The following is a 25,164-nucleotide window of genomic DNA, read 5'->3' as shown; positions in this document are numbered from 1 at the left end:
TACACTTGTCCATTATTAAAACATATTGAAAAGAAGCACAAAATGCAGTCTAACTAATTTAATAGATAGACCAGTCCCTGAGAGGATCAAGAATCATTTAAGTTGGAAAAGACCTCTAAGATCACTGAGTCCAACCATTAGGCAGGATGTAGACTAAAAGTCCACTGAGATGAAGTTCTGACAAAATTCTATCTTGAAATGTTTTCAAAGAAAGTGTAGATGTGGTGCTTCAAGATATGATTCAGTGGTGGACTCAGCAATGCTGGGGCAATAGTTGGACTTAATATTTGCAGTCTTTTCCAACCTAAATGATTATGTGATTCTATATGACAATGACTCTACTACATGAAGTGTCTATTCCTTGCCTGTCTCTCTCCTGCTCACTGCCACATTTTGAGAGCATCACAGACCCTGTTTTTTTGGGACATCTGCACCCAGCTCCCCTCACATTGTCATTCTGTCACAGCTCAGGAAGAAAGAGCCCCCAAATGTCAGTCAATTAAGGTGTGCCTTTTGAGCACAGCTCTGCAAGAGCACCAGGCAGAGCCAGCCTGTGGGAGGGAAGCGTGGGCAGGCACAGAGCTTCCTATTCCCAGTCTCCATCTCAAAGCTATTTAAATTCTGCCTTCACAGGGCAACACCAGCTGTTAGTTTTGTCTCACCCTTTTCTTTCAGGTTAATAGAAATGCACAAGGGGTGCTTAAGGAGCATGGACAGAAAGTGTGTGTGCATGGTGTAAGCAAAACTGCTTCCTCCCGCAGACATGTCAAATCACCTCAAGGCAGCTGGGGATGAACAGATCAGCTGTAGAGGTGTCCAGCTTGGCACTGCTCTGTCTCCAGCTGGAAATTAGGGCATTGGCTCGAGATCGCTGACATGAGGTCTGGCCTGTGAGAGGGAAAATATTTTTAAATAAAATCAAGTTTCAGACCTAAGCAAGAGAAAGAGTTACATCACCAGCTCCCTCACACATCTGCATTAGGCACATCTGCAATCTCAGGCAGGACCACCAAGAGTAGAGGGTCGACCCTCAAATCATGCAAGCCAAAATCACACACAATGAAATTAAATTAATTAGCAAAATAAAAACATAATTATTTTTACTTTTCTTGGAATGGTTAGAAGCAAGCCTTACTTCATGCATATTACAATTTCCAACAAATAGTAACATTTTCAAGAACAGGTCAAGACAAATATTTAGGAAGAAAACCCAACTGACATTTGGGAAGTTCTGCTGGGCGTGAGACCAAGGAATCCATGACATAACGACCTCTCTCATCCACACACCAGCAGTGACCTGGCCAGGGAAGAAAAGCAGCTTTAGTTTAGATGTGGTATTGCTGTGTGCTTTGTTGCATACTAGGAAGATTTTCACCCTCAACAGCGCGATAGAAAGGGGTCAGTAAATCCAAGTCACAGCTGTCCAGGGGTAAGTAGACCACACCTGAGAGCAGTGGTACAAATGGAAATGTAGCAACTCTGGTGAGACTCCCCCCTGCAGCCCTGTCACCTACTCCCAGAAATTTGGCACCATTCACAAACTTGCTGAGGGTGTGCTCCATCTCATCATCCTGGTCATGAGTGAAGGCATTAAGCAATACCAGCCCTTGCACCAGCCCCCAGAGAACACAGCTAGCAGCAAGCAACTGAATATCAACTGATTTTTGAGCCCAAATGAACTTCCACTAGAGTCCAGCCAATTTACACACATCTTATAGACAACATCTTCTTCCTCCAGTCTGACTACTACTGGTTTTTGATCTTTTAATTAGAATTCTTAGGGGGTTTTTGGTTTTTTTTTGGGGGGGGGGGTGTTGGTTTTTTTGTTTGTTTTTTTGTTTAGACAGCCCAGAGTATCTTGTTAGGAATTGCTCACCTGTGCTCTCATAGCATTGAGTTGGCTCCCAGTTTCCCAGGCCATCACACTGAGGGATGTAAGGGAGAAATCCCAGCTGTGCTGCTTCCCCAGCGGAACTCTTTGAAGTAAAGTGACTCTGCCAGTAGAAGTGCAGGACTATAAAAGAGAAGTAAAAGAAAGCTCTAGTACCCAATACAGGATATATCAAATGCACATATTTTCAAAAATCTGAATGTTCCTTGTACTTCAGAAGACAAATTAATAAATGTTCTCATAGGAATGTGCCCCCTGTTGACAGAGTGACAAAACTATCTTTTGTCCCCTTAAAAAGGAAATAAGCCCAGAAGTTTCTCTCCTCGATTAGGTGGAAAAGGCATCTCATAGGACCTGGGGCACTTCACCTCAAACTTAAGGATGGTTAATTGGACAGAAGCCAAAAAGTCCTGCCTGGGCAATTTACTAGAAAAAGAAGAGAACAAAGAAACTAATGGCTTTTGTGAAATGTTTTACCAAGGGCAGGAGGGCCTCTTGCACCTGGATCCGTTTTTCTCTGTAAAGAGTTTGTTATTTTGCCTTTTATTAAAACCTTTTTGTTTCCAACACTGCCACAGAAGCCATCCTGCTGATTTTATGCCTTCAAAGGCAGCTGAGCTATCTTGGGTGTGAAATAGATCTCCAAGAGCTTAGGAGACCTGGCTCAAGGAGAAACATATTCCATGTTTTAAGTACATAAAGGCTGGTAAGTGCCCAGATTTTATATTTGCATTGTGTCATGCACATGAGACAACGGAAATCAGTTCTTGGCATGGCAGCTTAATGACCCTGATTAATTACACCTGCTGAGTCACACCTGCTTCTAACAAAGCTGCACTTGACATCAAGTGCTCTTGCACAGATTCTGGGTGTGCCATTCAATTCATGCTCAGGATGAATTCCTCTCCCTCCCACCCACCTGACCATGCAGCCAGCTGGAGAGCAGAGTCACTGCTGGACAGCAGCTTTTGGGAGATCGCTGCCTCCAGCCCGTAGGGCCCAGCGGAGCGCAGGAGCTCCCGGTCCGTGAGCTGTATCCCCTTTGCCAGCAAGAAGCTCTCTCCAAAGGCAAACTGGGACCCATTTGAGGCCAGGATGAGCTGCTCTGCCTCCTCCATAAATTTCACGGCTTCCTGCTTCACACCTTCACATACACCAGGGCCTGTATAAAAAACATATACATGAAGAGTATATTAATGACTTTCATCTAAATTCAGTAGATATTTACATGTAAAAACTAACTGGTATTTAATTAGCATTGCCTCTGAAATCAGTGTTGGATTGCATAATGAAGCAAGCAAAGGAGACTTGGCAGTGTTCAGCTGTTTAACAACAAGAATCTTAAGAGTGCTACAAGTCACACAAATATTCTCCATGTCCTGAGCCAAAGGCTTGATATTTTTTAAGTCTTTATTGGTTACACACTGAATTAATATGTCTCTACAGAACAACCCCTCAGTTGCTGCCATTAAAAAATGTGGATAATCAGAAGTGAGAGTCAGAAAGGAAAATGAAGGCATATCCTTTGGGTCTGGAGTGGCAGCTGGCACTTGGCCTGTCTTCTCCATACACCTACTGACCCAGAAAGGGCAGTTCAACACACTGAACCAGCTCCATGAAAGCTGCTCCTCCAAAATAACTCTGTTCATCTGCTTCATGCCCTTTATTCCCCATTTGCCCACAGAACTGGAATCTCCACCAGTTCATTGTCCTGTCTCTTCTAAACAGCTGGAAAAAAAACTGTGTGCTAAGAGCAATTTCAGTGATGGCATTTATAATACAACATTATAATACATTGATGGCATTTATAATTTACTGGTGGAGTAACCACAAAGAAGGCCCAGCACCTTCGGAGGAGGTGTCTAGACAGAGAGCTTACTGAACTTCAGTGCTGGCCTCACTCTCCTCCTAGTGACTTCTAGGGGATATCTGTTACTCTTGACCACATAGTAATAAACTGTAAAAAAATCCCTCTTGATTCATTTTAAGGCATTCTTGAAAGTCATTTATATTACAGTATAATCCTGATTTTTCTATACAACTCTTTGCACATTCTAATATCCTTTACCACTTGGATAAGTATCTTCTGAAAAATCATTATATGTCCAAACTCCAAATTATAAAATCTGAAACTTGATAAAAACTCAAACTTGATATGGAACTTTATTTTTCCTTATTCCCAAAGCTCAGCCATCACTTATTTACTGGAAATGAGTCACCCTACTTCTAACATCCAATGATAATTGCAGTGCTGATGATCTTTCTGACAAGCTATTGTTGGCTACTTTACACCTATTGAATGGACTTCCCTCTCCTGTGGCATAAAATAAAAGACCAGAAAACACTCTTACTTACATGCCAAAAATTGTTACTTACATGCTGGAACCCGGTTCACTCCTGCCTTTGTTCCTTCCAGCTCCCCTCCTTTGCTGTCAACACACCAACAATCACGAAGTTCAAAGTGGCCTAAAGGAGCACTGAAATCAGTGTAGGGTCCTGGGTAGTAGCTGAGCTGGTCAGTCAGGAGCTGCCAGAACGTATATGGGTCCAGCAAAATGTTCTCAGATTCACTGGTCAGGTTTCCCTTCAGCACTTGAGGTGGGAGATCCGTGAAGGAGGAATACATGGAGAACGCAGGGAAGACATTCTGGTGCCCAGCCTCATACAAAGCTTTAACAAAAGCTGAAAAGCCTCCAGAGGATGCCTCTTTATACCCAGCTATTATGTCCAACAGATCAGGAACAGGCAGGGGCTTGCCCTCGTTGTTCTCCGCAATCCACCTTTCGTACCACTCGAAGGCTTGCTCGGGAGGGCCACTGCACTGCACCTGCCTCCAGCCACCCGCAGCGTCACACTGCGGGAGGTGCAGGCTGGACAGCTGGGGCACAGCACTTGGATCTGACAGCAGCAGCTTCACAGCCCTGAGAAACTCCTGACCAGCTGCTACTTGGCAAGCACTTGGGCCTGGGAAAAGAAAAACATGCACATCTTCTGAATGCACTGCAGATATACAATAGCCCTATCCACTAGTACAATAAACACCACTACTGAAAATTGGTCACTCAGCCCAATAATAACAACAACATTCTGGCCTGTTACTAAGAGGGCTTAGCAATATTAAGGTCCCATGCTGAACCAGGGCAAGACTTCCAAAGGGATGTGAGCCCTCCAAGATGAATACAGATAGATTTTTTTAAATTTGTGAGTACATTAGGTACTTGGAGTTCTTACTGGGGTGGGCAGGTGTCACTAAATGCCTTCCTGAATCTGTTTACATAGATTAGATGTTTTCAGATATACATGATAATCAGGTTGTTACTTGTTATTCAGCTAGTCAATGCAAAAGCAACCATCTGAATACTGATTTTATTTCCCCTTGGACTGAACCTGAATCTTAATACTGTGTATCCTCTCTTCCCACACTCTACTGAACACTGCTGCTGAATATAAAAATAACATCCCTCAAAATACTGGAGTGAGTTGGTTTGGAAGCCTCTTTTGCCATCTCCAGAGCCAAATTTTACTTTGCCACCATGCAGCTCTACAAACTCAGCCAACCATGGGAGCTTACCTTCCTTTGAGCACCAGAGAATTCTGAACCTTTTTATTTTAGATTGCATTACAGATGGGTTGTTAGACATAAATCTCCTCTCAATTCAGATCATTACAACTAACTCCCCACTACTTCTGCAAACTACCATTCAAAGCAGCTCCCTCACTATGCACCACTCTCAACTGCTGGACACTGCTATTTCCCCCAAAATGAGAAGCAGACTCTCCTCTTGGACTATTCTCCATGATGATGTGTTGTTGTCAGTTCACAGAAACTTGAAAGACAAATATTCACTGCCTCTGTGCTTCCATCTTTCTTCCTATTCCAGAAAAAAAAAGGGCAAGTAGAGGCAGTTCATAGTCTATCAACCTGGTGTCAGAAGTCATTTGCAGCTCACCTTTTTGGCCTGACTTTGTAACTTATGAGAAACCTACCAGCCATTGAATCCCCCTCCTATGTCTGGAGTCCAGTGATATCTTATCAATTTGAGGATATATTCTTGAACTAAAAAGACTAAATCAAGTTCATAGATAAAGGCACTGAAAATCTTAAATTCTTACGAAAAGATGAGCCAGTGACTGTGCCCAGGTGCCTTGGTCTGGAAGTAAAAGGGCTTTTGCACCAGGCAGGAGTCACATTCAGTTCCATGGATGCTCCAGGTCTCCTGGGCATCAGGAGCACACACTCCAGCTGCACACAAAGGTAGAGACATGCCAATGACACATTCAGTAACCAGGCAAAACCTCAGGCTCCTCTGCTTTGAGTGTGCCCACCCTACACCCTGACTGCCTTTGGGACTGGGGATATCAAGGCTGACACACACTGTAAAGCTGGCTTGCATTCCTGTTAGGAGACATTGGCATACATCATCTATTTATTTCCAGATGTAATCAGATATGAAGAAAGAACCATGGAATTCTAATAAAAAAGAAAGCGTCTTTAAATTCCCAGTCTTTAAGACTTACATTGCATCGGCTTTCCAGCTTTCCCCCTGATTCCTGGAATAGTCTTGCCATTCAAATCGACACAGAAGCAATTTGTTCCATAACACTGGAGCGGCAGAAAGTCTCCATCCTCAGTACAAGAGGGAATAAAGAGATCTGATCCCGCAGGCAGGCTTTGCTTCAGGTTTTTCAGGTTTCTCCTTTGCTTCTCACACTCAGTGGGACACCTTGGGCGTTTGCCTTGACGTCTTGAGCCTGGAACCTCCTTACCCAAAGTGTCCAAACACCAGCACTCTCCTGCATAGCACTGAACCTCCTCATACCTCCCCTCCTTGGTGCATGCTGGAACAAACAGGTCCCTTGGCTCCTCACCACAGCCTCTGGATCCCAGTGCTAGTTTCACCACTTCACCTAAATCTTCAGCAATGCTTTCAGGGACAGAAATTACTTGCTGAAGAAAAGTAAAGAACTGTGGTAGTTCCAGGAGAGAAGAAAGGAATTTCATCCGATTCTGATTGTCCTGCAGAGTTACTGTGTGGCCAAAGCTGCTCACAAGAGGTTTACTCAAAATGGAGCTCCCCTTTGACACCTCCAGTGAAAATGCCTCAGCTGATTCCAGAGGGCCATTACCCATCCCTGACAGATTCGCCTGTGGGAAAAACTGGCCAATGCTGTACTTCCCACTAGTGCCAAGCACCCCTGTGAAGTTAAACTGGATCAAATTCTTCAAGAACCTTCCTCCAAAGAGGTTTTCTTGGAAGCGCTTTGGATTGGCAGTGAATTGCAGTGCCACTCGAGCCAGTTCCCTCGATGGGAACATCCCTGTGACGGCTTCACTAAGGGTGGCTTCCAGCTCAGGAGTCTGGCTGGCAAACGGGCTTTGTGCAAGCGGGGATGACAATCCAGAGTCCAGAAACAGCTCCTTGAAAGAGGGAGGGCAGGGCCTTGAAAAGCCATCAGTTTTGTCTGACTGCTTATCTGGAGTGGAAAACAAACTGGACTGACTGAAGTACCCAGCAGGGCCATAAAGGAGCCTCGACAAGGCTCGTCGCCGCTCGGAGATGCACGATTGCTCCTCACCTAGAGAGAGATTTAAAAAAGAAAAAAGTACATTTTGGAACATCCAGAAAAGAAAAAATTAAAGTATAGATTCTCAACTGCTTCTCAACTATGCATCATGCACATTTTTAAGGAATTTGAAATGTTAGTGCCTATGGTCTACAAATAAAATTCTCCAGTCAAGACCCAAAATGAAAGGAAGCATTCCTTCCCCACTGCTGAGTTCTCTGCTTTGTGGACTTTTACTGGTTCTGTTGCTTCCCAATGTAAATTCTCATCCCTGTTCCCATGGCTGAAAGAATGAAAAATGTCTTTTCCAAATATTTTAGCACTCTAGTAGGATGCCTGCTGCTAATAAAAAACTCCAGTGATCCAAGTGAAATGTGGGAACCTAAGAATGAGAAATAGATTGTGGAAGAACACAAAGTTATTTTAAACAATATCGACCAATGAGAAATTTATGGAAGTTTCTTAACTAGATCTTCAGTTTCATAGTGAGGTGTTTATTGCAAAAGGTTTGAAAATAAATTGTTAAAATTAGCAGTAACATAGTGCTAAGGACCAGATGGCATTAATGAATGAGCTCTAAGGGAAAAAAAAAATACAGAATTTTAAAAAAACCAGTCAAATGTCAGCACATTGAGGGTACCAACAGTGGCCCTGGGCACCCATATCCTGGGCTAAGCTGTGTCACAGGTGTAGCTGCATCCACCCCATCTGTGCACTGATACACAGGGAGCAACAGCTACAAGTTAGGATGCAACACATCAGTGAAGGACAAAGCTTAGGGCTCAAAAGACAGCAAATAAGGAAAGACTTAGTAAATATAAATACACCAAGAATCAGACAGACAGCATGGTTATGGCACTGACTGCATCTCTGGAATGCACACAGCAGCTTAACTCACATGCCACACAGTTACCTGTCCTTGGAAAGTAGAATTATAGAAAAGGGAGGCAAAAGTAGCAGAACTATAGAGAAGGGGAGACAAAAATATTTTGAGGACAGAACAGCTTTTCCAGTACAAGAGAACATTCAGCCTGGACAAAAAAATATGAAAAAGGTCTTTTAAAAAACAGGATTCTCCACATCATTCACAATAGACAATTATTATTCAGTATTTCTCACAGTACAGAGAAGACCAGATGTAGAGCACATAATTATGATAATGAAATTTATTGCCAGAGAGTGCTAGGAAGGATAAAAGGTTAGAGGGCAATTAGGCAAATCCCTAGAAGATAACTCCATAGGGGAGGGCTGAACACAACGATCAGCATCCAATCTGGGGCATCTCCCAGCTGCAGGAGGATATTTGGAAGTTATGTGCATTTTCCATGTTTCTCAGTCTTTCTTACTCAGCACCACTGCTGTCCCTGTAGGGGACAAGATGGATAAGCAGTTTTAGTCTGCTCCAGCACCAGCTCCCTCGGGCTGCCCTCTCCATCTCCATTTATTCCACAACCAAGCAATATGATAAAGCAGTCACAAATCCTGTTAGCAACAAGGATAAAAGCTGGAAACCTAAAAAGCTGCTAAAAATCTAAGCAAGTAATCTGATGTTCTGTGATTGACATCTTTCTCACTGCTGCTTTTGCACCCTTGTCGTGCTCTGCAGTTCCTGACAGGAGCTCAGGGCCCCTTCCCAGAAGTTCCTTTGTAAAAGAACTTTCTGTAGGATGGGCCCCTTCTGTTTTCAATGTTGGCTCTTGGTGGTTGGAGGGATGAAGAACATTCCTCAGAGGGCCAATAAGTTAGTGTAAGCCACAATTCCACAAGAACAGTAATATGAAACAAATGTAGGATCACGGGTCATAAACACTCTCCCCTCCTACCCACTGTTGAATCAAATCAAAACAGAGGAAGAAAGAATAAACACCAAAGGCACTGCTGGCATGAATCTACTGCAAAAAGTTTGAAAATAAGCACATCCCTATCAGGACTGCCTGGTGCTCTGACTCCTCCAGTGTTAACACTGCTGAGTGTGAGAGCCAAAGACATTAAACAATCACAAAATCATTAAGTTTGGAAAAGACCTGTAAGGTTATTGAGTCTAATCATTAACCCAGCACTGCCAGGCCCACCAATAAACTGTTTCCCTAAGTACCACACCTACACGGGTTTTGAACACAAAATAAAACAGAGGAGAACTGGAGACACACACACGGCATGTAGCTATCTGAAGACTCCAGCCATAACCTCATACCTTCTCAGGAGTTAATCTGTGAAACCTCTGCAGAAATTTTTCCCTGCTTAAATTTCCTGAGTCTGCCAATAAAAGCTGCAAGCAGCCTGAAGTCATCGCCCCCCTTTCTTCACCCCCTCCCCACAAAAAAAAAAAAAAAACAACAAAAAAAAAAACAAACAAATCATCAGGAGGGCTCAGCAAAGCATACTCAAAGAGAAAACAACCAGCTCCAACATATGGCAAGGCCTCTCAGAGGTTCCCTTGTAATATCCTTGGTGATCAGCCTTGAAGGCATGCTGAAGTTTTCATTTCACAGCAAGCCTGTGTATGCCCAGAGCGCTCTGAGCACTTGGAGCTGTGACACCTAGGGCAGATTCCTCCTTTTTCAGCTGCATGGGAAGCTGTGTGTGTCTCACAGACACAGCAAGTGCCTTCCCCCAGGGCAGCCCCCACGTTAAGACCCTGTGCCCCAGCCCTCCAGCACAATCCTGAGTATTTAGGTAATGCACTTCAGAGCAAAGGTTTTTAACTTTCCTCCTCCCCTCTGGCCCCTGAACATTTCTGCTGTCATTTCCATTTGGGGCACTGATTTGATGGTGTATTCTCTGTGGAATCTCTCAAAGCCCTAACCTATACACCTTCTCTGAATTGTTTGTTGGGTGTTTTTTTACAGGATTTGGAAGTTTTCATGGCAAAACATACAGTGACAGAGTTGGAAAAAAAGCAGTCAGAATGGGAGATGAGATTCCACAGTATTTTACCAAAGGAAGGAGGTAAAACACAAAATCACAATCACTTGCTTCCTTATATTACACCAGATATTCTCACTTAACACATCAATTCCTGGAGTCGATAGGCAGGTACCAGAGCTGGAAAGAAAAGCCTTGCTACATGCAAACCTAAAAGGCTAAAGGAAGAGCACAGCAGAAAATAAAAGCAGTATGATATTTAATAATTTATTAGAACGTGACTCTTAACCGTGGAGAGGTTCCAAGATCTTTGAACACCAGAACCTGCCAGAGCCGAGAAAGGATCTGGTCTGCTCTGTTCCCTTCTAAAGACACCGAGAGATGTTTCCCTTGGCAAATCTCACACGTACCACAGGCCGGGGGCTGCCCTCGCCTCCTTGTGCCCGGCACCTCTCGGCCGCGGGGGTCCACACACCAGCACTGTCCCCGCGGGTGGCACTGCAGGCCCGCGTAGGCCCCGCCGGCCGCGCAGGCCGGCGCCCAGGGCTGCTGGAAGCGCAGCGCTGCCGCGCGCTCGGCCTCGCACCTCGAGGGGCCTGCAGGGAAAACAGCAAGCGTCAAGCAGGGAAAGTCCAAAGTTTCAGAGCTGTCGCGTGTCCCGGATAGATGGTGACAGGGGGTGCGACAGATCCCCCTTTGAGCTCCGCTGAATTCCGGTTACCAGTGGAGACGCGGCGCGGAAACAAAAGAGCAGCACCACGGGTCCTGGGGTAGAACTGGGATAAATTTATTCAATGGCAAAACTCCCCCTCCCCAGCGTTCCAGGACCCCAAACTGAGGGCAGACAATAGCTTATAAACGGGGAGAAGTCTCAGGGGAGGATATAATCTTTAACTAATCAGGAAAACTAGGGGTGAAAAACAAGGAGGGAAATACAATGTGTAAACCAATAAAGAATTTCAAGGGAGGAGAACAGCTTCAGTAAACTAATGGGGTTTGGAAAAATACAAAACTGACAAAATAATACAAAAAATACAAAACTTCTAGGGGGAAGGCAGGTTCGGGGAGAGATTGACATTTAATGGAAGGAGGTAGTAAGGAAGGTTCTGGGGAAAGGGCAGGGACAAAAGGGGCTAACACCTGGAAAGGGAAGGGGGTTTAAAACTTGGCATGGAGTAGCTAGGTAGCAAACAGAAAAACCAACACTTAACTAAACTAAATAACGAGGGAGCAAGTCTAGTTTTAGAAATGTAAGATACAAAATGGGAAACCTGTGCCACTCTAAAGGCAGAAAAAGGACAGCATAAGGAAATTACAAAATTACAAATCAAACAGTAAGCATATGAATAAAACTAAAAAAACCACACTGCTACATAGAGCCACCTCTGTTTGATCCCATTGTTTGCCTGTTTGGGAGAAAAAAAAAAAAGAGGAAAAAGAATTTAACTTCCTGATTGCTTCCAGTGACGCATCAAGTACTAGCTCAAAATCTGAATTCCCCATCCTCTTTTCCCATGAAGAATTTGCCCCATGGTTTTCTACTGTAGGTATTAACTTCTGAAAACTAAACAGAAGATAAAGCCTCAACACATTTTTTGGCCATAGTTGCAAGTAGGGAGAGCAGGAATATTTCTCCCAGGGAACCATGCTGGAAGCTAGGGGAGCTCTAGCCCTTAGACCAAAAGGAAAGTTGGTCAACAGAGACATGTACAGCCTGGGGGACTGATTTGAAGGCAAACATCAATGTTTCTGGAGAGAATGAGGCACTGCTTCTGCAAACAGATCTGCATCTGACTGTGGAATTTTGGGCTGAGAATTTCTCTATTTCTCCCAGTTTTTCCATTTCCTCTGCAGGGATCTGAAGACCCTATTCCTGTCAAACTGGCCTTAAAGGCAGAGAGGGCAAAAATCCAGCAAGAAAATTTTCTGGGGTATAATATTTCCAATACAAGACTTGACCCTCTGAACAGAAATTTTGCTTGCTTCTATTAACCTGCAATCCTACAGCCTAAACACTTCTCACCTTCAAGAACTTTCCAGCTATACCCAGCTACCTGAGAGAGGCAGCAAGTGCACCGTGTCAGAGCAACCTGTTCATCCAGGGGACTCTGACAACTTCCCCAGTTTGAGTGGATTCATGTGAGAGCTTCCTAAGTCACCAGAGCAACCCCTCGGTGGCTGATGAACGAAGTCACATCTCCATCTTGTGGCTGGTACAGCTTCATCTGTGCTGACAGCTGCTGCAACCCCAGCTACAGCCAGAGCTAAGCCAGAACCACTGTGCAGAGCAGAGGAAAGATGCCTTGAAAACTCCCCAGAAGGATCAGCTTTGTCCCAAAGCCAGAAAAACTGTGTGACTATATGGCCAAAAGACTGACATCAGTATCTGCTTAATATTTCTGGTGATGCAACTCCTTAGCAAGAGTCAGAAAGCAATGCCAGAGGAGTTTGGGACTTTGGATGGGAGGATGAAGTATCACACAGGAGATTCAAACTCTCCCCAGCCAAGGCAGTTTGCTTTGGGCTCTGGTCTAGGAGGGAGGAGGTTCCTGACCTCTTGTCCTGCAGAGTTCATTGCCTATAGGTGGAGAAATTCTCTCCCCACACGCCTGCCCTGACCAGGGAAGGAATGGGCCCAAGGGCAGATCCAAAAGTTCAGCCTTGCTGGCCAAGGCTCTACAAACTCTTGTGTGGCCTCCTGGGAATGGAGTGTGTTGTGGTCAGTGTAAAATCCTTCCTGCTCCTGAGTGTTCCAACATAAATTAGGGAGCATTTTCTCAGGCTTTTAATTTAATAAATCAACAAATCAATGTCCATAATCTCAGGGCAAGAGATATGGAGAGTTCATGGGATTTCAAGCAATGGGATCTGCAGGCACGTGGGAAAGCATTGATCAGAGAACAGGGACAATCTGCTTGTAAAGAATATACAGTGCACAGGATAAAAGCCATCTGCACTTCAGGAACCTTGATTCTTGCATTGCAACTGTGGTATTATATGTTTTTAGAGCAAAAAAGTCTTAGAACAACTCTCCCCAATAGTAGCTATCACATGAAAGTTCCAGAACTGCCACCTGATTCACAGGACATCTCCTGGGTGCTACTTACACCTGAACCGGCCAGAGGTGGCCAGTTGGACCCCCAGGAATCGCCTCTGCAGGATCCGAAGGAGGCTGCTCTCCGTGAAGGTGCGGGCAGGCTCCGGCACCGAGAAAACCGTATCGTAAACTTCATCAAGCAGCAGCTCCAGGCCTGGGAAAGACAGACGTTTAGCACAGGGCCTGCTTTGAAGACAGAAGTCACCCTTACCCGAGAAGAGCAAAGCTGGGAGATTCTCATGAAAAAATAAATCCAGTTCTCAAACAAGTCAAATGTGAAGTTATACTGCATAACCCTAAGGCACCACACTTTGCACACAGTGCTGGGTGTCCAGGCACCACCTTTATGCCTTGACATCTACCAAAACAAGCAGGAGAAACATCCCATACCTGGCTATAGGCTGTGGTTTTGTTAGGTTCAGCCTGCAGTACACAAATTTATTAAATTTTGGAAACAGATGTTACCAAAACCAAGTACAAGTCATTTTGGTTGCATACTAAAAACCAAGATATTTAATAGTTTCTCCGAGTGCACAGATTTTTGGAGAATGTCTTTCTTTTCTGGAATTAAATTTTGAAGTTCTCGTCTATCATCTAAATTTCAAACTATTGTGCTTTGTATTTTTCCCCTTTAAAAAAAAATTGAAAATTAAAACCACAGTATCTAACAAAGTCTGGAAATTCTCAACCTCCTCATTTCTCCTTGCTGAAAAAAGAACATTCTTTCTTCTAAAGCATCCCATCAACTATTAACATGCCTAAATCCTGAGGTTATGAGAGAAGAGGATGTCCCTGCCCATTGTAGACAGGTTGGACTAGATGTTCTTTAAAGGTCTTTTCCAACCCAAACAATTTTTTTTTAGATTCTACCTAAGCAAGAAGAAAAGAGTTCATTCTTCAGGCCCTTTATATTCCCCTGGATTTGCTAATAGGACATATCAAATATGACACAGCTTCCTAGTGTGGGCAGAAAGTGGACATTCAGAAATCCCATTCCACATCCCAAAGAGGACAGGATTAACTCCCAGGCACCAATCCCACTTGTTGCTGACCAAAGTTCTGCTCCAAAGGGTGGGATTTCATTAGTGAGCTCCAGCCCTTCCCATGGGCATCACACTGGTCACATTGGTCTTACCCCTTGTAAGAGTGAAGCTAAACTTCCAAATGAATCTGAAGACTGGCAGCTGTTATTTGTCCTTTCCCTTGGGAATGCAACACACCCCAGATGAGAGGCTGAGATGCTGGAAGGCACTCACCTGTGTCTGCTAACTCCCTCCCCAGGCTGTCCACGCAGTAACAGTACCCAGAGATCTCCGGGAACGCTTCCCTCACCGAGCTGAACTTTTGGAAAGCCTTTGGGAGCCTGGAATAAAAAGTAGCATGGAGTGAAGAGCCCAGGGAGACCCATCAACCACAACAAAGAATCAGCTGTTCCTGATTTTGTAGGAGAAGGATGTTTGCAGAGCACAAGGCCACTACAGAAGGCGTTGGTGTTCTTTTGGCAACCAGGCTCTGACATGATCCAGAGTGTTGTTTCAGCAGGATAGCAACTTTCCTAAATGCCATTTTTCTAAACAAACAGTGGATAATCCCCCTTCAAACAGATTTCTGAGCTCTCCTAAGCATGTACCCAGCATCTAACTCACTTTCAAGTCTATTCTCATCTTCAGAAGCCTGTCAAAGAGTGTAAAATAGATGGGTGTTGGCTTAATGTTATTACAACACTCATTCATTAGCTCCTTCCACAAATCTGCATGAGATGGCAGAATGCCTAAAAAAACAGGTTGCTTCCCCTTCCTTACATGCCACGTACAATTTCTGCACTGAATTAAGTACAAGAGCTGATAAAAACCTCACTCTAATATCTTTCATTTTCAAGGCATGGCTCAACAGATTAAGAAGAAGGAGAATAGGATTTTAATATGAAACAAGACTGACTTTGGCTCCTGGAGATCAAAGAGATGGTTTCCAGTGTAATATTCTAGGAGTGACAACTGCCAGATTCCAGCAAAGCAATTATTTAAGAAAGAAACTTAATAGGGTCCAAGTTGGAAAAAACATAATAAATGTGGTCTAAACTGGCAGATGTCCTAGGGTTTCTCCAAGCAAAAGATAAGTTTCAAGTTCTAGTTTCAAAGTGCCATGTTTTAAAGAAATCATATTATTTTATGGACACATCCTCTTACCCTGAAATACTATAAAGGTGTGGTGTCCCAGCTGCATGTGGCTTATTTGGAAAAACCCAGCAACAAGGAAGTGGGATTTTCTGCTCAACATCTCCAGAGAGTTACACAAATTAGATTTTTACCAAGGATGGACACTCAGCAATAAGAATATTGGTGGGTTAGGCACTGATTAACTGGGCACTTCACAGCCTCCCTGTGAAACTGTGACCAGGCTCAATTCAGTGCCACACTCCAGCAGCCTCAGCAATGCTCTAGAATGTGTAGCCTGAGAACAGCAGTGAAATGCTTGTCTGGCTCAGAGCTGGTGCTCAGCTGAGCAGAGCAAGGGGTCTTTGCCACCTCCAAGACTTTGCCTGAATCATAGACTATTCTGGGTTGGAAGGAACCTTGAAGACTACCTAGCTCCAACCCCCCTGCCATGGGCAGGGGCTGCTTCCACTAGACCAGGTTGCTCAGGGTCCCATCCAGCCTTGGCCTCCAACACTCCTAAGGATGGTGCACCCACATCTCCTGTAGGTAACCTGTGCCAGCGCCTCAGCACTCTCACAGGAAAGAATTTATTCCAAATATCTAAATCTAAACCTACTCTCTTTCAGTCCAAAGCCATTCCCCTTTATTCTAACACTACTGCATTTGTTAAAAGTCCTTCTCCACCTCTCTTGTAACCCCCTTTAGATATTGAAAGATGCTGTAAAGTCTCTCAAGAGCCTTCTCTTCTCCACAGTGGACTCTCTCAGCCTCTCTTCATAGGAGAGGTGACTCCTGGGAGCTCCGCATCTCCTGTCAGGAGAGCTGAAGATGTTTCTGCTTCCATAGGATATCAAAGCACAACCTTGGGAATGCCCAAAGCAACAGCACCTCTGTCAGAGGAAGGGGCTGTAACCTCAGGGTTGTCCCAGTGTTTCCCAGCAGTGCTCCTGTCAGAATTTGTACATCCCTGTGCAGTGCTGCTTTGCTCTGGCACCTTTCCACATCATCAAATTAAAAGTGCACTGACTCCCTCCACTTTGGATTGTCAAAACCTGCTCCACTGCTGACACTGGCATGCTGAGAGAGATCAAAATGTCACACTTCAGGGCACAGAGGGACTTCTGCCGGCATGAAAACAATACCATTTAAATATGATCACATAAATAGCATATTCTTATAGTGTTCAGTGTGCACATGGGCAGAAACAACTTGGGGTATTTTAAGACCTTTCAGCTGTCCTGGATTATCACTGCCCAGTCAGGAATATGATCTTTTATCTGCACTGCTCATGTCCTTGGAACTCATCACCCCAGCATCTCAGCCTCTATCTGAGTGAAAGAGGATTCAATGGAAAAACTCTGCATCCTGCTTGCTTTCATTTCCAACATTAAAAAGTCACACACACTGTTTTATATGGGGCAGATGTGTAGTCACATCTCATCACTCTGGTTATTTTTGTTCCAAGTTGAGAGTAAAGCTACATAAATTACAAACAGATATAAATTAGGCCCACATAAACAAGAGGGCAAAACTTTTCTCACCTTATATGGAAAACCCAATTCTCACCACATTTTTTTTTTCTCAGACTCTTTAACAACAGCCATCAAGATCAGTAGCATTAACATAGAATTCCCCGTTTTTCAGAGCCAGTCCCAACCAACTTTTGGAAAGCCTTTGGGACTTTTAAGTGACTACATTTAAGTTATGGATAAATTTCTAGTGTTTCTGTATGTTTCAACAAGAATGCTCACACTCAAAAATACGGGAAAATAAATAAATGTGAAGTTGTTTGCCTTAAAAATATAAGTCTCTGCTCTTGGCTACCACCAAAGTCAACTCACTACTTACTATACAAGAAAGTAAAAATCTTCCTTAGCTTTTGATTTTTTGATAATTCCCATCAATCTGCTGCAGGGATTTCCAAATGGCTGCCTATCCAGGCAGGACCTGGACACAGTCCATGCAGAAAAGACAACAGCAGCCAAGCCCTCCAGGTGAGGTAGGAAATTTGGGCTCACCTTTCTTTTTGGAAGTGTTCTGTTTGGGAAAGTCTCAGCTCTAAACTTTTGAATTTCCCCATTTCTTAGTTTGGGGGGGTGGTATAACACACTGGCTTATTCTGGAATATTTATGAAGGGGGAAACTAGGGAAACTGTTTGGAAAGAGAGGTAAGATGATATGTCTACATTTTAAAAATCAGTCTATGGAACCAAAAAAAGTTTCTCCACTAGTTCCATATGAACATAAAATATGGGTTAAAATCCCTGTTCAGCTACAGTCCTTTGCTGTGGAACTCATCCTTTCAACTCCATATTCTGCCCTGATTTGGGGAAGGAATAATGACATTTCAGGCAAGAGTAGTGTAAAAATAAATATATTAATGACCTGAAATACTCAGATATGATGGCAATAGGTTAAGCCAATGCCATAATTAGAAGGTAGACAGCTGGGACTGAAATGATCCCGCTGTGATTAATTACATTACATGGACAGAAAATAAATCCAATCTTGCAGGTCTTTGCAAGCAAATCTCCCAGTGGGAGGAAAAAAATGTCAATTTAAAGCATTGATTTCTCCACTGTAGTTGCTTTTTAGTATTTCAACACCAGCAAACAAAAGAGCCAGATTATTTTGCTCTCACCAAAATAACCTCTCCTGAAGCTCTGACAAATTTTCACTGTGCATTCAGACCTGTCTTTCAGTTTTACTTAAATTTAAAAATAAAAACAAAAAAACCCCTCCACACAGCAAAACTGACGTTTACAATAAAATATCTTTGCTGCTACTGAGTCAAGTCACAATGAGATGTTTACTGCTGTGCCCTCCATCAGGGAAACTGGTACTGATTGAGGTGCCAAGTCAGTGGCACTTCATGAGACACTGAAAGGTTTCTCTGGAGAACCTGAACATCTGCACCAAAACAAACTCCTCTCCCATCAGCTCCCCTTGCCCATCCCTGTGTCTCCATCACAGTATTAATTCCCAGCTCCTCCACAGGAAACTGCTTCCTGCCCCCACAGACAAGGATTTGATGTGGTGTTCTGAAGTGTTCCCCAACCCTCTGCAACCACCTGAAGCCAGTTGTGCCCCAGCAAAGCTGTTCATCATTTGCTGTTTCACCCATGTGAGCAGCCCTGGTGCTTTGTATGTTATCATTTTTCCATCTGCTCTCATCTCCTATATGGAATTGTCATTCCTACCTCACATACACATCCAAATTTCTCTGTTTCTTCTGCATTTATCTCATTTGCTGTTGTCTGTCTGTCTCAAAAGTAGCCCTGGCTACTTTTCCAACTACAGATCACAATGTGGTATCCAGTGCTGTGTGAGGACACACCAGTTAGACTGCAGGAATGGAATATTTTAATTTATTTTTTTTTTAACCAGCAGATTTAATTCAGAAGAAAAAAGTTTTTTCACTTGGTCCGTTCTTTAACAGAAAACGTGTAGTTACAGAATAAGGGCTCCACGTAGCAAAAACCACAAAAAAGCAGGCAGATTGTGCTTGAAGGGGTATTGCAGGATTGTATTCTTGATTCAGAAGCCTGAGCTCTTACCTGTTGTAACTATGAACAAGATCAAAAACACTCATGTCCGTTGTGTTGACAAACTTGCACTGGACAGGCAGAAACTCTCCATCTGCTGAGCACTGTGGTGGGCTCTTCTCCCCAAACCCGTGCAGGATGCGACGATCTCGGATCGCACAGTTCCCTGGACCTAATGACAAAAGAGGCAATGCTTATTTGTGCATTAATTTCCCCGAAAGAGTTGAATGGTCACCCTGTTGTTTAAAAGGGGGTTGCATTGAGCAGGGACACTGCAGTGCATCATCTTGTTTTTGTGAAGAGCAAGGAATTGGACTCAATAATCTTATCGGTCCCTATTCACACCAAGCCTTTCAAACCCACAAACCCCATCATTTTGTTGAATATCACTTACACTGTGCTGGCTTTCCTCTTTGTCTGGTGCCATAAATCTCCATTCCCTCTGGATCTACACACCAGCACTGCCCCAGCTCCATGTCACACTGCACCTGGTCGAAAGCCCCTGAATCCAGGCACTGAGGGATGTAGGAGATGCTGCTGCCATTGATGTATCGGCTCACCAAGATCCTCTGCTTCTGCAGCTGGCAAAAGGACAAGCCTGAAGTATCAGAGAGGGTACTGTTAGAGGAAGGTTCTTCTTGGGCACTCAGTCCTTTATTGAGGCAACATCTGAGTTTCCTCAGAATTACAAGTTCTAAGTCTGCCACCCAGGTGGCATGAGGACATGGATGGACTTGAGGTTATGAAAATGGGTATAGAGAAGCCCACCACAGACGAGGTTGAAGGTTTCCAACTCAAAAGCCATTACACTAAATCAATCTTTCATTCATAATTTGTCTTACTGAGACCTTCATAAATACAGACACCCAGGTGTATCAGGTTTCCATGATAAGCCTTGAAGAAATTCCAGAAATTCCAATAAAAAGACCTAGCAAAATACCACAAACTAGAGTCCATCAAAGTCTGGAGCTAGCCCTTTCTTGATTTCAGCAGTTTAAAATCAGATTTAAATGGTTCTTTACTCAATCTGAGCAAAAATAGAAACTCTTTACTTACAAGATATGGGATATCCATTCTGTTTGCTGCCAGGAACCTCAACACCGTTCTCGTCTACACACCAACAGGAAAGACCATCCCTACTGCACTGGACTGTCCTAAAGAACATCAAAAGTAATATTTCATTTTGTGTGTGCAGAGTCCTCAGTCAGTACCAGACATAAAAAAAACCCATAAAGCAAACCAAACCACATCAAATACTTCAAAATCACTAATAATGGAACTGGCACGAGCTGCATTTCTGGTGACTCTGATCAGTGGGAGCCCTTAATTCTAGTAATTCTCTGAACTCTTCAGGAATGGCAGAGAGGTGAATTGAAGTCATTGACGAAGCAAGCACATTGGACAGAACCCTAATTCTCATTATCTGAGATTCACCAAACATTTTGAGACAATTTCAAAGTCAAATCTAGAATGGTCACAGCTGCCACCAGAGGCAAAATAAAGATTATAGTAGAGAAATTACAATCTGTACAGAGCCTCAGCTTTAACTTGTTAGCTTCTTGCACCTTCAAGCAACATGCTGCACTCTAAATCACTGTTCCCTGTGTGTTGTTTAGTTCCTTCACTGCCTTTAGAAGGAAACCTGACTGTGCCACTGAGCAGGGTAGATAAGTTCTCAGTCATTTGGCTGAGCTGTGCCAGCTGGCACACAACATTCACCCATGAGCACATGTAGGAAGACTGCACCACACTGCAAACTGCACCAAATATTAGACATGCAAATAATGGTGCCAAGATTAGCCTGTTAATCTTAGATAGACCTCTTAACTCAGAGATTACTTCCCATAACAGGGAATTCATTTGGGAGAGGCTGGATCTGCAACATGGCTCAGTGAAGTCCCTTCAAGTCTCCTGCATCCCTCATTCTCCAGTTCACTGATACAGTGGCTCTTCAAGACAGGTTAAACTTCCATTAGCAAGAAAAGGTCACATCATATGGCAGCACATTAACAGCAGGGATGAATTACCTGAACTGGCCATCCTCTGAGCACTGAGGAACGTAGGCTTCTCCTGCTGAAAAAGCCTCTTCCCTCTGCAGCTCACATGGACGCAATGGCTGGGAGTCGGTCTGATACTCTGAAAACAGCAAGGAGATGAACACCTAAGGGTGGTCCACCACAAGCCATTCCTACCAAATCCCTGTTAGTGCCAGGATGTGGCATTCACATTCTCTAGAAAAATCCCTTTGCCCAGGATTTTCTCCTGGGAAGTTGAGAAGCCTCAGAGAAAAAGGAAAACAATTTTATCTCATTTGCTTCTCCTGTGTTTTGCTCCTTTGGAATGTGGTTGGAGATTGTTTATCCAGCAGGTGATTGTTTCATTGGTTTCTGCTGTGAGTTATTTTGACTCAATGGCCAACCAGTGCCAAGCTGTGTCAGGACTCTGGAGAGAGTCACGAGTTTTCATTATCTTTCATATACTTCTGTGAGTATCCTTTCTGTATTCTTTAGTGCAGTTTAGTTTAGTATTCTTTAATATAATTCTTTAATATAATATAAAATAATAAATTAGCCTTCTGAAAACATGGAGTCAGATTCATCATTCCTTCCATTACTGGGGCACCCTGCAAATACAATACCTGCAGGGGAACAGGTTCAGGGGTCCTCCCTGGCTGTTTTCCATTGCTCCCTGTGTGCATTTCATGTGGAACAGCACAGAGAGGTACTGAACAAACCCACTGCTCTGCCAGCTGCAGGATGAGCACATGGTGGAGATGGCCATGAAACCCTTTCCCAGGCCTGTGTTTAGTTAGTCTCAGCTCTGTTCTTTACTGGCCTGGCTACAATTTTCTGGTACTTGGGGTTCTTTACTTAGTTGGGCCTATGACCACAAAAGAGCCCTTTGCTTAACCACATACACCACTATTAAATTTTCTAAGTAATTATCCTTTATTGAAGCTAAGTCTCTCACTATTTCACCAAAAGGAGAGGTATTTCTTCTTAATCTCATTAAAGATTTAAAAATGATCAATTTCTAGCAGTAGCATCAGACTAATTCATATTAGGAGCACTCTCAGTTTTCAATGGGGCAAATGATCAACTACTGAAGCCATCTAGCAAATTTTTAATGCATTCAAAGCTGTATTTGCTGCTGTTTTACATGTAGAATGTAAAGTGATGAAATTCAATAAGTTCCTTTTTACAGAGCAGATTAGTTGATTTGACACCTTCCTCATCCTTTAAAATCTGATGAATGTCATGCTCTTAATACCATGGATTAGTTTATAAAAATACAGCAAACAAACCCACAGCAATTTAGTCCAAATGTTTGCTTAAGCCAGTATTTGGTCTGAGTGTGATCACACACTGCAGTGCAAATACATCATAAGTATTCTGAATGCTTTTCAGCCTGAAATAATTTGCAATTTATGGACCTTCTGCAGCTTCTACAGCTGCAGACCATTCCTGTGCTCCTAATGCTTCTCAATCACATTTGTTTCTTGAATTTTTACTGTGTCCCCTTAAGACCATGTGAAAATTTTCATGATATTGAAAAATTTCAGGTGATCTCATTTATAGACAACGTCACATAGGCAAAGCTCCCCCTTTTCACCTCAAACATCAGCTGCTCTAGGGTGTGTGGAGATCTCTTTGTGCAATGCTAGAGAGGGTCTACCAAGACATCTGAGTTAAATGAGTAATTAATTCAGTGATTCAAATCACTGGTTGTGCAGGGCTGTCAAACTCAGGCCAAAGAACTGGGGGCAGTACTCAGACTCCAATATCTTTAGGTTCAAGCCTAAATTAGATGATGGCACCTACAAGTAGATGTGATTGAGGAACTCTACAACCCTGAAGCAGCACCTTTTCTTTCCTGTGTTCCTTCTCTAGCCCTTGAGAAAACTCTTTTTTCCCACCTAAAATTCAGGTGTACAAACTCAGGTAAGCCTGACCACTTAAAGAACCTGATAGTTTAGTATTCAACCAGGAGCCCAGCCTTAGTTTGCACAGCACACAATAACCTCCTAATTTTCAGAAATTCAAGATCATTATATACTTCATCAGGATAACACACAGAGCAGCACAAAGATCATTCACCCTTGGACACAGACAGAGGAAAAGGACAAGTGTACTTACCAAATATATTGGCTGTTGCTATGCTAATAAAGTAACAGAGGGTGCAAAATGGGATGGAGCCCATCCTGCAATGGGAGAGCCCCATCCCCTTCTGTCCCTGAGGCAGCTCTGTGCACCCCACACAGCCTTTGCTGCCCTTTTATAGCCCCCATCGTGGGGATGGGCTCACTTCAGTGCTGCTGGCTGGGCACAGAATTGGGTGAGTGACGCACACGATGCTTCTGAGCAACCTGCAAGAGGCTCCTTCAGCTGGAAGTGCCCTCCTGGCTCCCCCCAGCCAGCTCTCATCCCCGCTCCAGGGAGCACAGCTGAGCCAAGGGGCAGCAGGCACAGCTGGTGGCAGGGGCTCAGTTATTCCAGCAAGTAAATTGAGGATACTGGAGTGACCCTGGGCAGAGCCCTGGCTCTCAGCTGCCCCAGGGTGCAGCCAGGCTCTGTGCTCCCTAGTGGAATTGTACATTTTTGTACTCCCAGAGAGCTGAGCCTGCTGAGGGATAGACCAGAGTGAGACCTCAGGGTGCTGCACATTAGGACTGAATATAACTCATAATGTGGTTTTGTACTAACTGAAAAACAGGATGGATGCACTCACTGGCTAAGTGAATTGAGGATCAGAGTCAATTACATTCTCTCTTTTGTTTTCACTCCCACTTGCACCATGCACTTTAACACAGCCAAGTACCTGACAGGCACAGCTTCACTCTTGGGCATCATCCTCCAGCTGTAAGATCAGTATGACCATGAAGCTTCTTAAGTTCAGCTTTTTGGAATTAATTACATGCAAAATCCTCAACATAAAACATAAGAGAAATATTTCCTTGGTTCCAGAATTTAATTTGTTAATTAGACACCTCTTGTAACTGTGAGTCAGCATTTACTTGCACCAGGAATTATGAGAACTCACCCACACTTGTAATAAAGGTGATTGTATAAAAAAGCCCTAAATCATTACTTAAATAATAACAGCACATGTTTGAAGCTGGATTTAACTTGATTTCAAGAAAAAGTGAGAGCAGCACTTTTGTTTGTGATTCATGAGTACTAGACAGCCTAGAAACAACTCTGCTGATACTTTCCCACAGACTAAGATCACGACAGCAGTGATCCGAGCATCCATCTGTGCTGGCTGTAAACCACTACCATGCCATGATGTTTGATGGATATGGTAAATATGATCTCCAAGAGCAGCACAAGCTTGCTTTAGTATGACTAGGCTTTTAAAAATTAGTTGGACTGTATTTGCTCAAGTCCAGAATAGGTTGCTTGAATGTAAATTCCAAAGTCAACAGTCTACAGAAGATCAAGCTGGGAAAAAATGAAAAACATGTCCAGCATAGATTACAGACCAAAAAAAGGCAACACCTAGAGCCATAAAGATGACAAATTCTGTAAGAGCCCTGTTCAAGTAGGCACAGAAAGAAACTGAATTTCTGGATTAGCACAGCATTTGTAGGGAAACATCTGTGAAGAGTGAAAGAATCAGATTAAATAACCAGCTAACTAATACCAGCATGGCTAAATCAGGAAAGAAGAAAAGTTTGACCATAACACGTATTTCTGACCAAGGGTGCTTCAAGAGCCTGCGTGTCTGAGCCTCACAGGTGTGTGTCTGAGTGGGGCAGACACAGGAGAGCAGCAAGAGAGCCCAGCCCAGTGCCACAGACAGGCTCTGCAGGGACAGCAGCTCGGTGCTGGCAGGTCCTGTGATGTGTCCAAGCCAGGGACAAATCTCCAGAGTGTGTCAGGAATCTGTGTGTGATGCTAATTCAGTCCAAATTTCTAAAGCTGTTAGAAAAGTGCCATTCATGTTCCTTGCAGAGCAAATGGGGAGAGGAGCTTATTAAGGTCGCTACTCACATTCCTTCTTTATTCTTTGCTATAAAAGGCTGATAATGGAGGAAGGCAGACA

General features: G+C 43.6%; 1 protein-coding gene across 1 annotated transcript in view; it reads right to left on the bottom strand.

Moving 5' to 3' along the window:
• The window catches only part of TG (thyroglobulin), a 146,838-nt gene extending 123,324 nt beyond the window's left edge, over positions 1–23,514 (bottom strand). Inside the window, exons 1-14 of the mRNA XM_064397698.1 lie at positions 23,256–23,514; positions 21,147–21,255; positions 20,176–20,273; positions 19,514–19,717; positions 19,132–19,291; positions 14,675–14,781; positions 13,429–13,572; positions 10,732–10,917; positions 6,410–7,468; positions 4,268–4,855; positions 2,811–3,053; positions 1,877–2,014; positions 1,220–1,297; positions 776–888 (exon numbers count right to left, since the gene is read on the bottom strand). Coding sequence (XP_064253768.1) covers positions 776–888; positions 1,220–1,297; positions 1,877–2,014; positions 2,811–3,053; positions 4,268–4,855; positions 6,410–7,468; positions 10,732–10,917; positions 13,429–13,572; positions 14,675–14,781; positions 19,132–19,291; positions 19,514–19,717; positions 20,176–20,273; positions 21,147–21,255; positions 23,256–23,340 — 3,312 coding nt within the window. The 5' untranslated portion in view covers positions 23,341–23,514. The remainder of the gene's footprint in view (positions 1–775; positions 889–1,219; positions 1,298–1,876; positions 2,015–2,810; positions 3,054–4,267; positions 4,856–6,409; positions 7,469–10,731; positions 10,918–13,428; positions 13,573–14,674; positions 14,782–19,131; positions 19,292–19,513; positions 19,718–20,175; positions 20,274–21,146; positions 21,256–23,255) is intronic.
• Between the last annotated feature and the right edge of the window lie 1,650 nt (positions 23,515–25,164).

This window comes from Passer domesticus, chromosome 1, assembly GCF_036417665.1.
Source record: "Passer domesticus isolate bPasDom1 chromosome 1, bPasDom1.hap1, whole genome shotgun sequence".
NCBI classification, from domain to species: Eukaryota; Metazoa; Chordata; class Aves; order Passeriformes; family Passeridae; genus Passer; species Passer domesticus.
The sequence above is the reverse complement of the archived record's forward strand: the minus strand, read 5'-3'. Positions and strand labels throughout refer to the sequence as shown.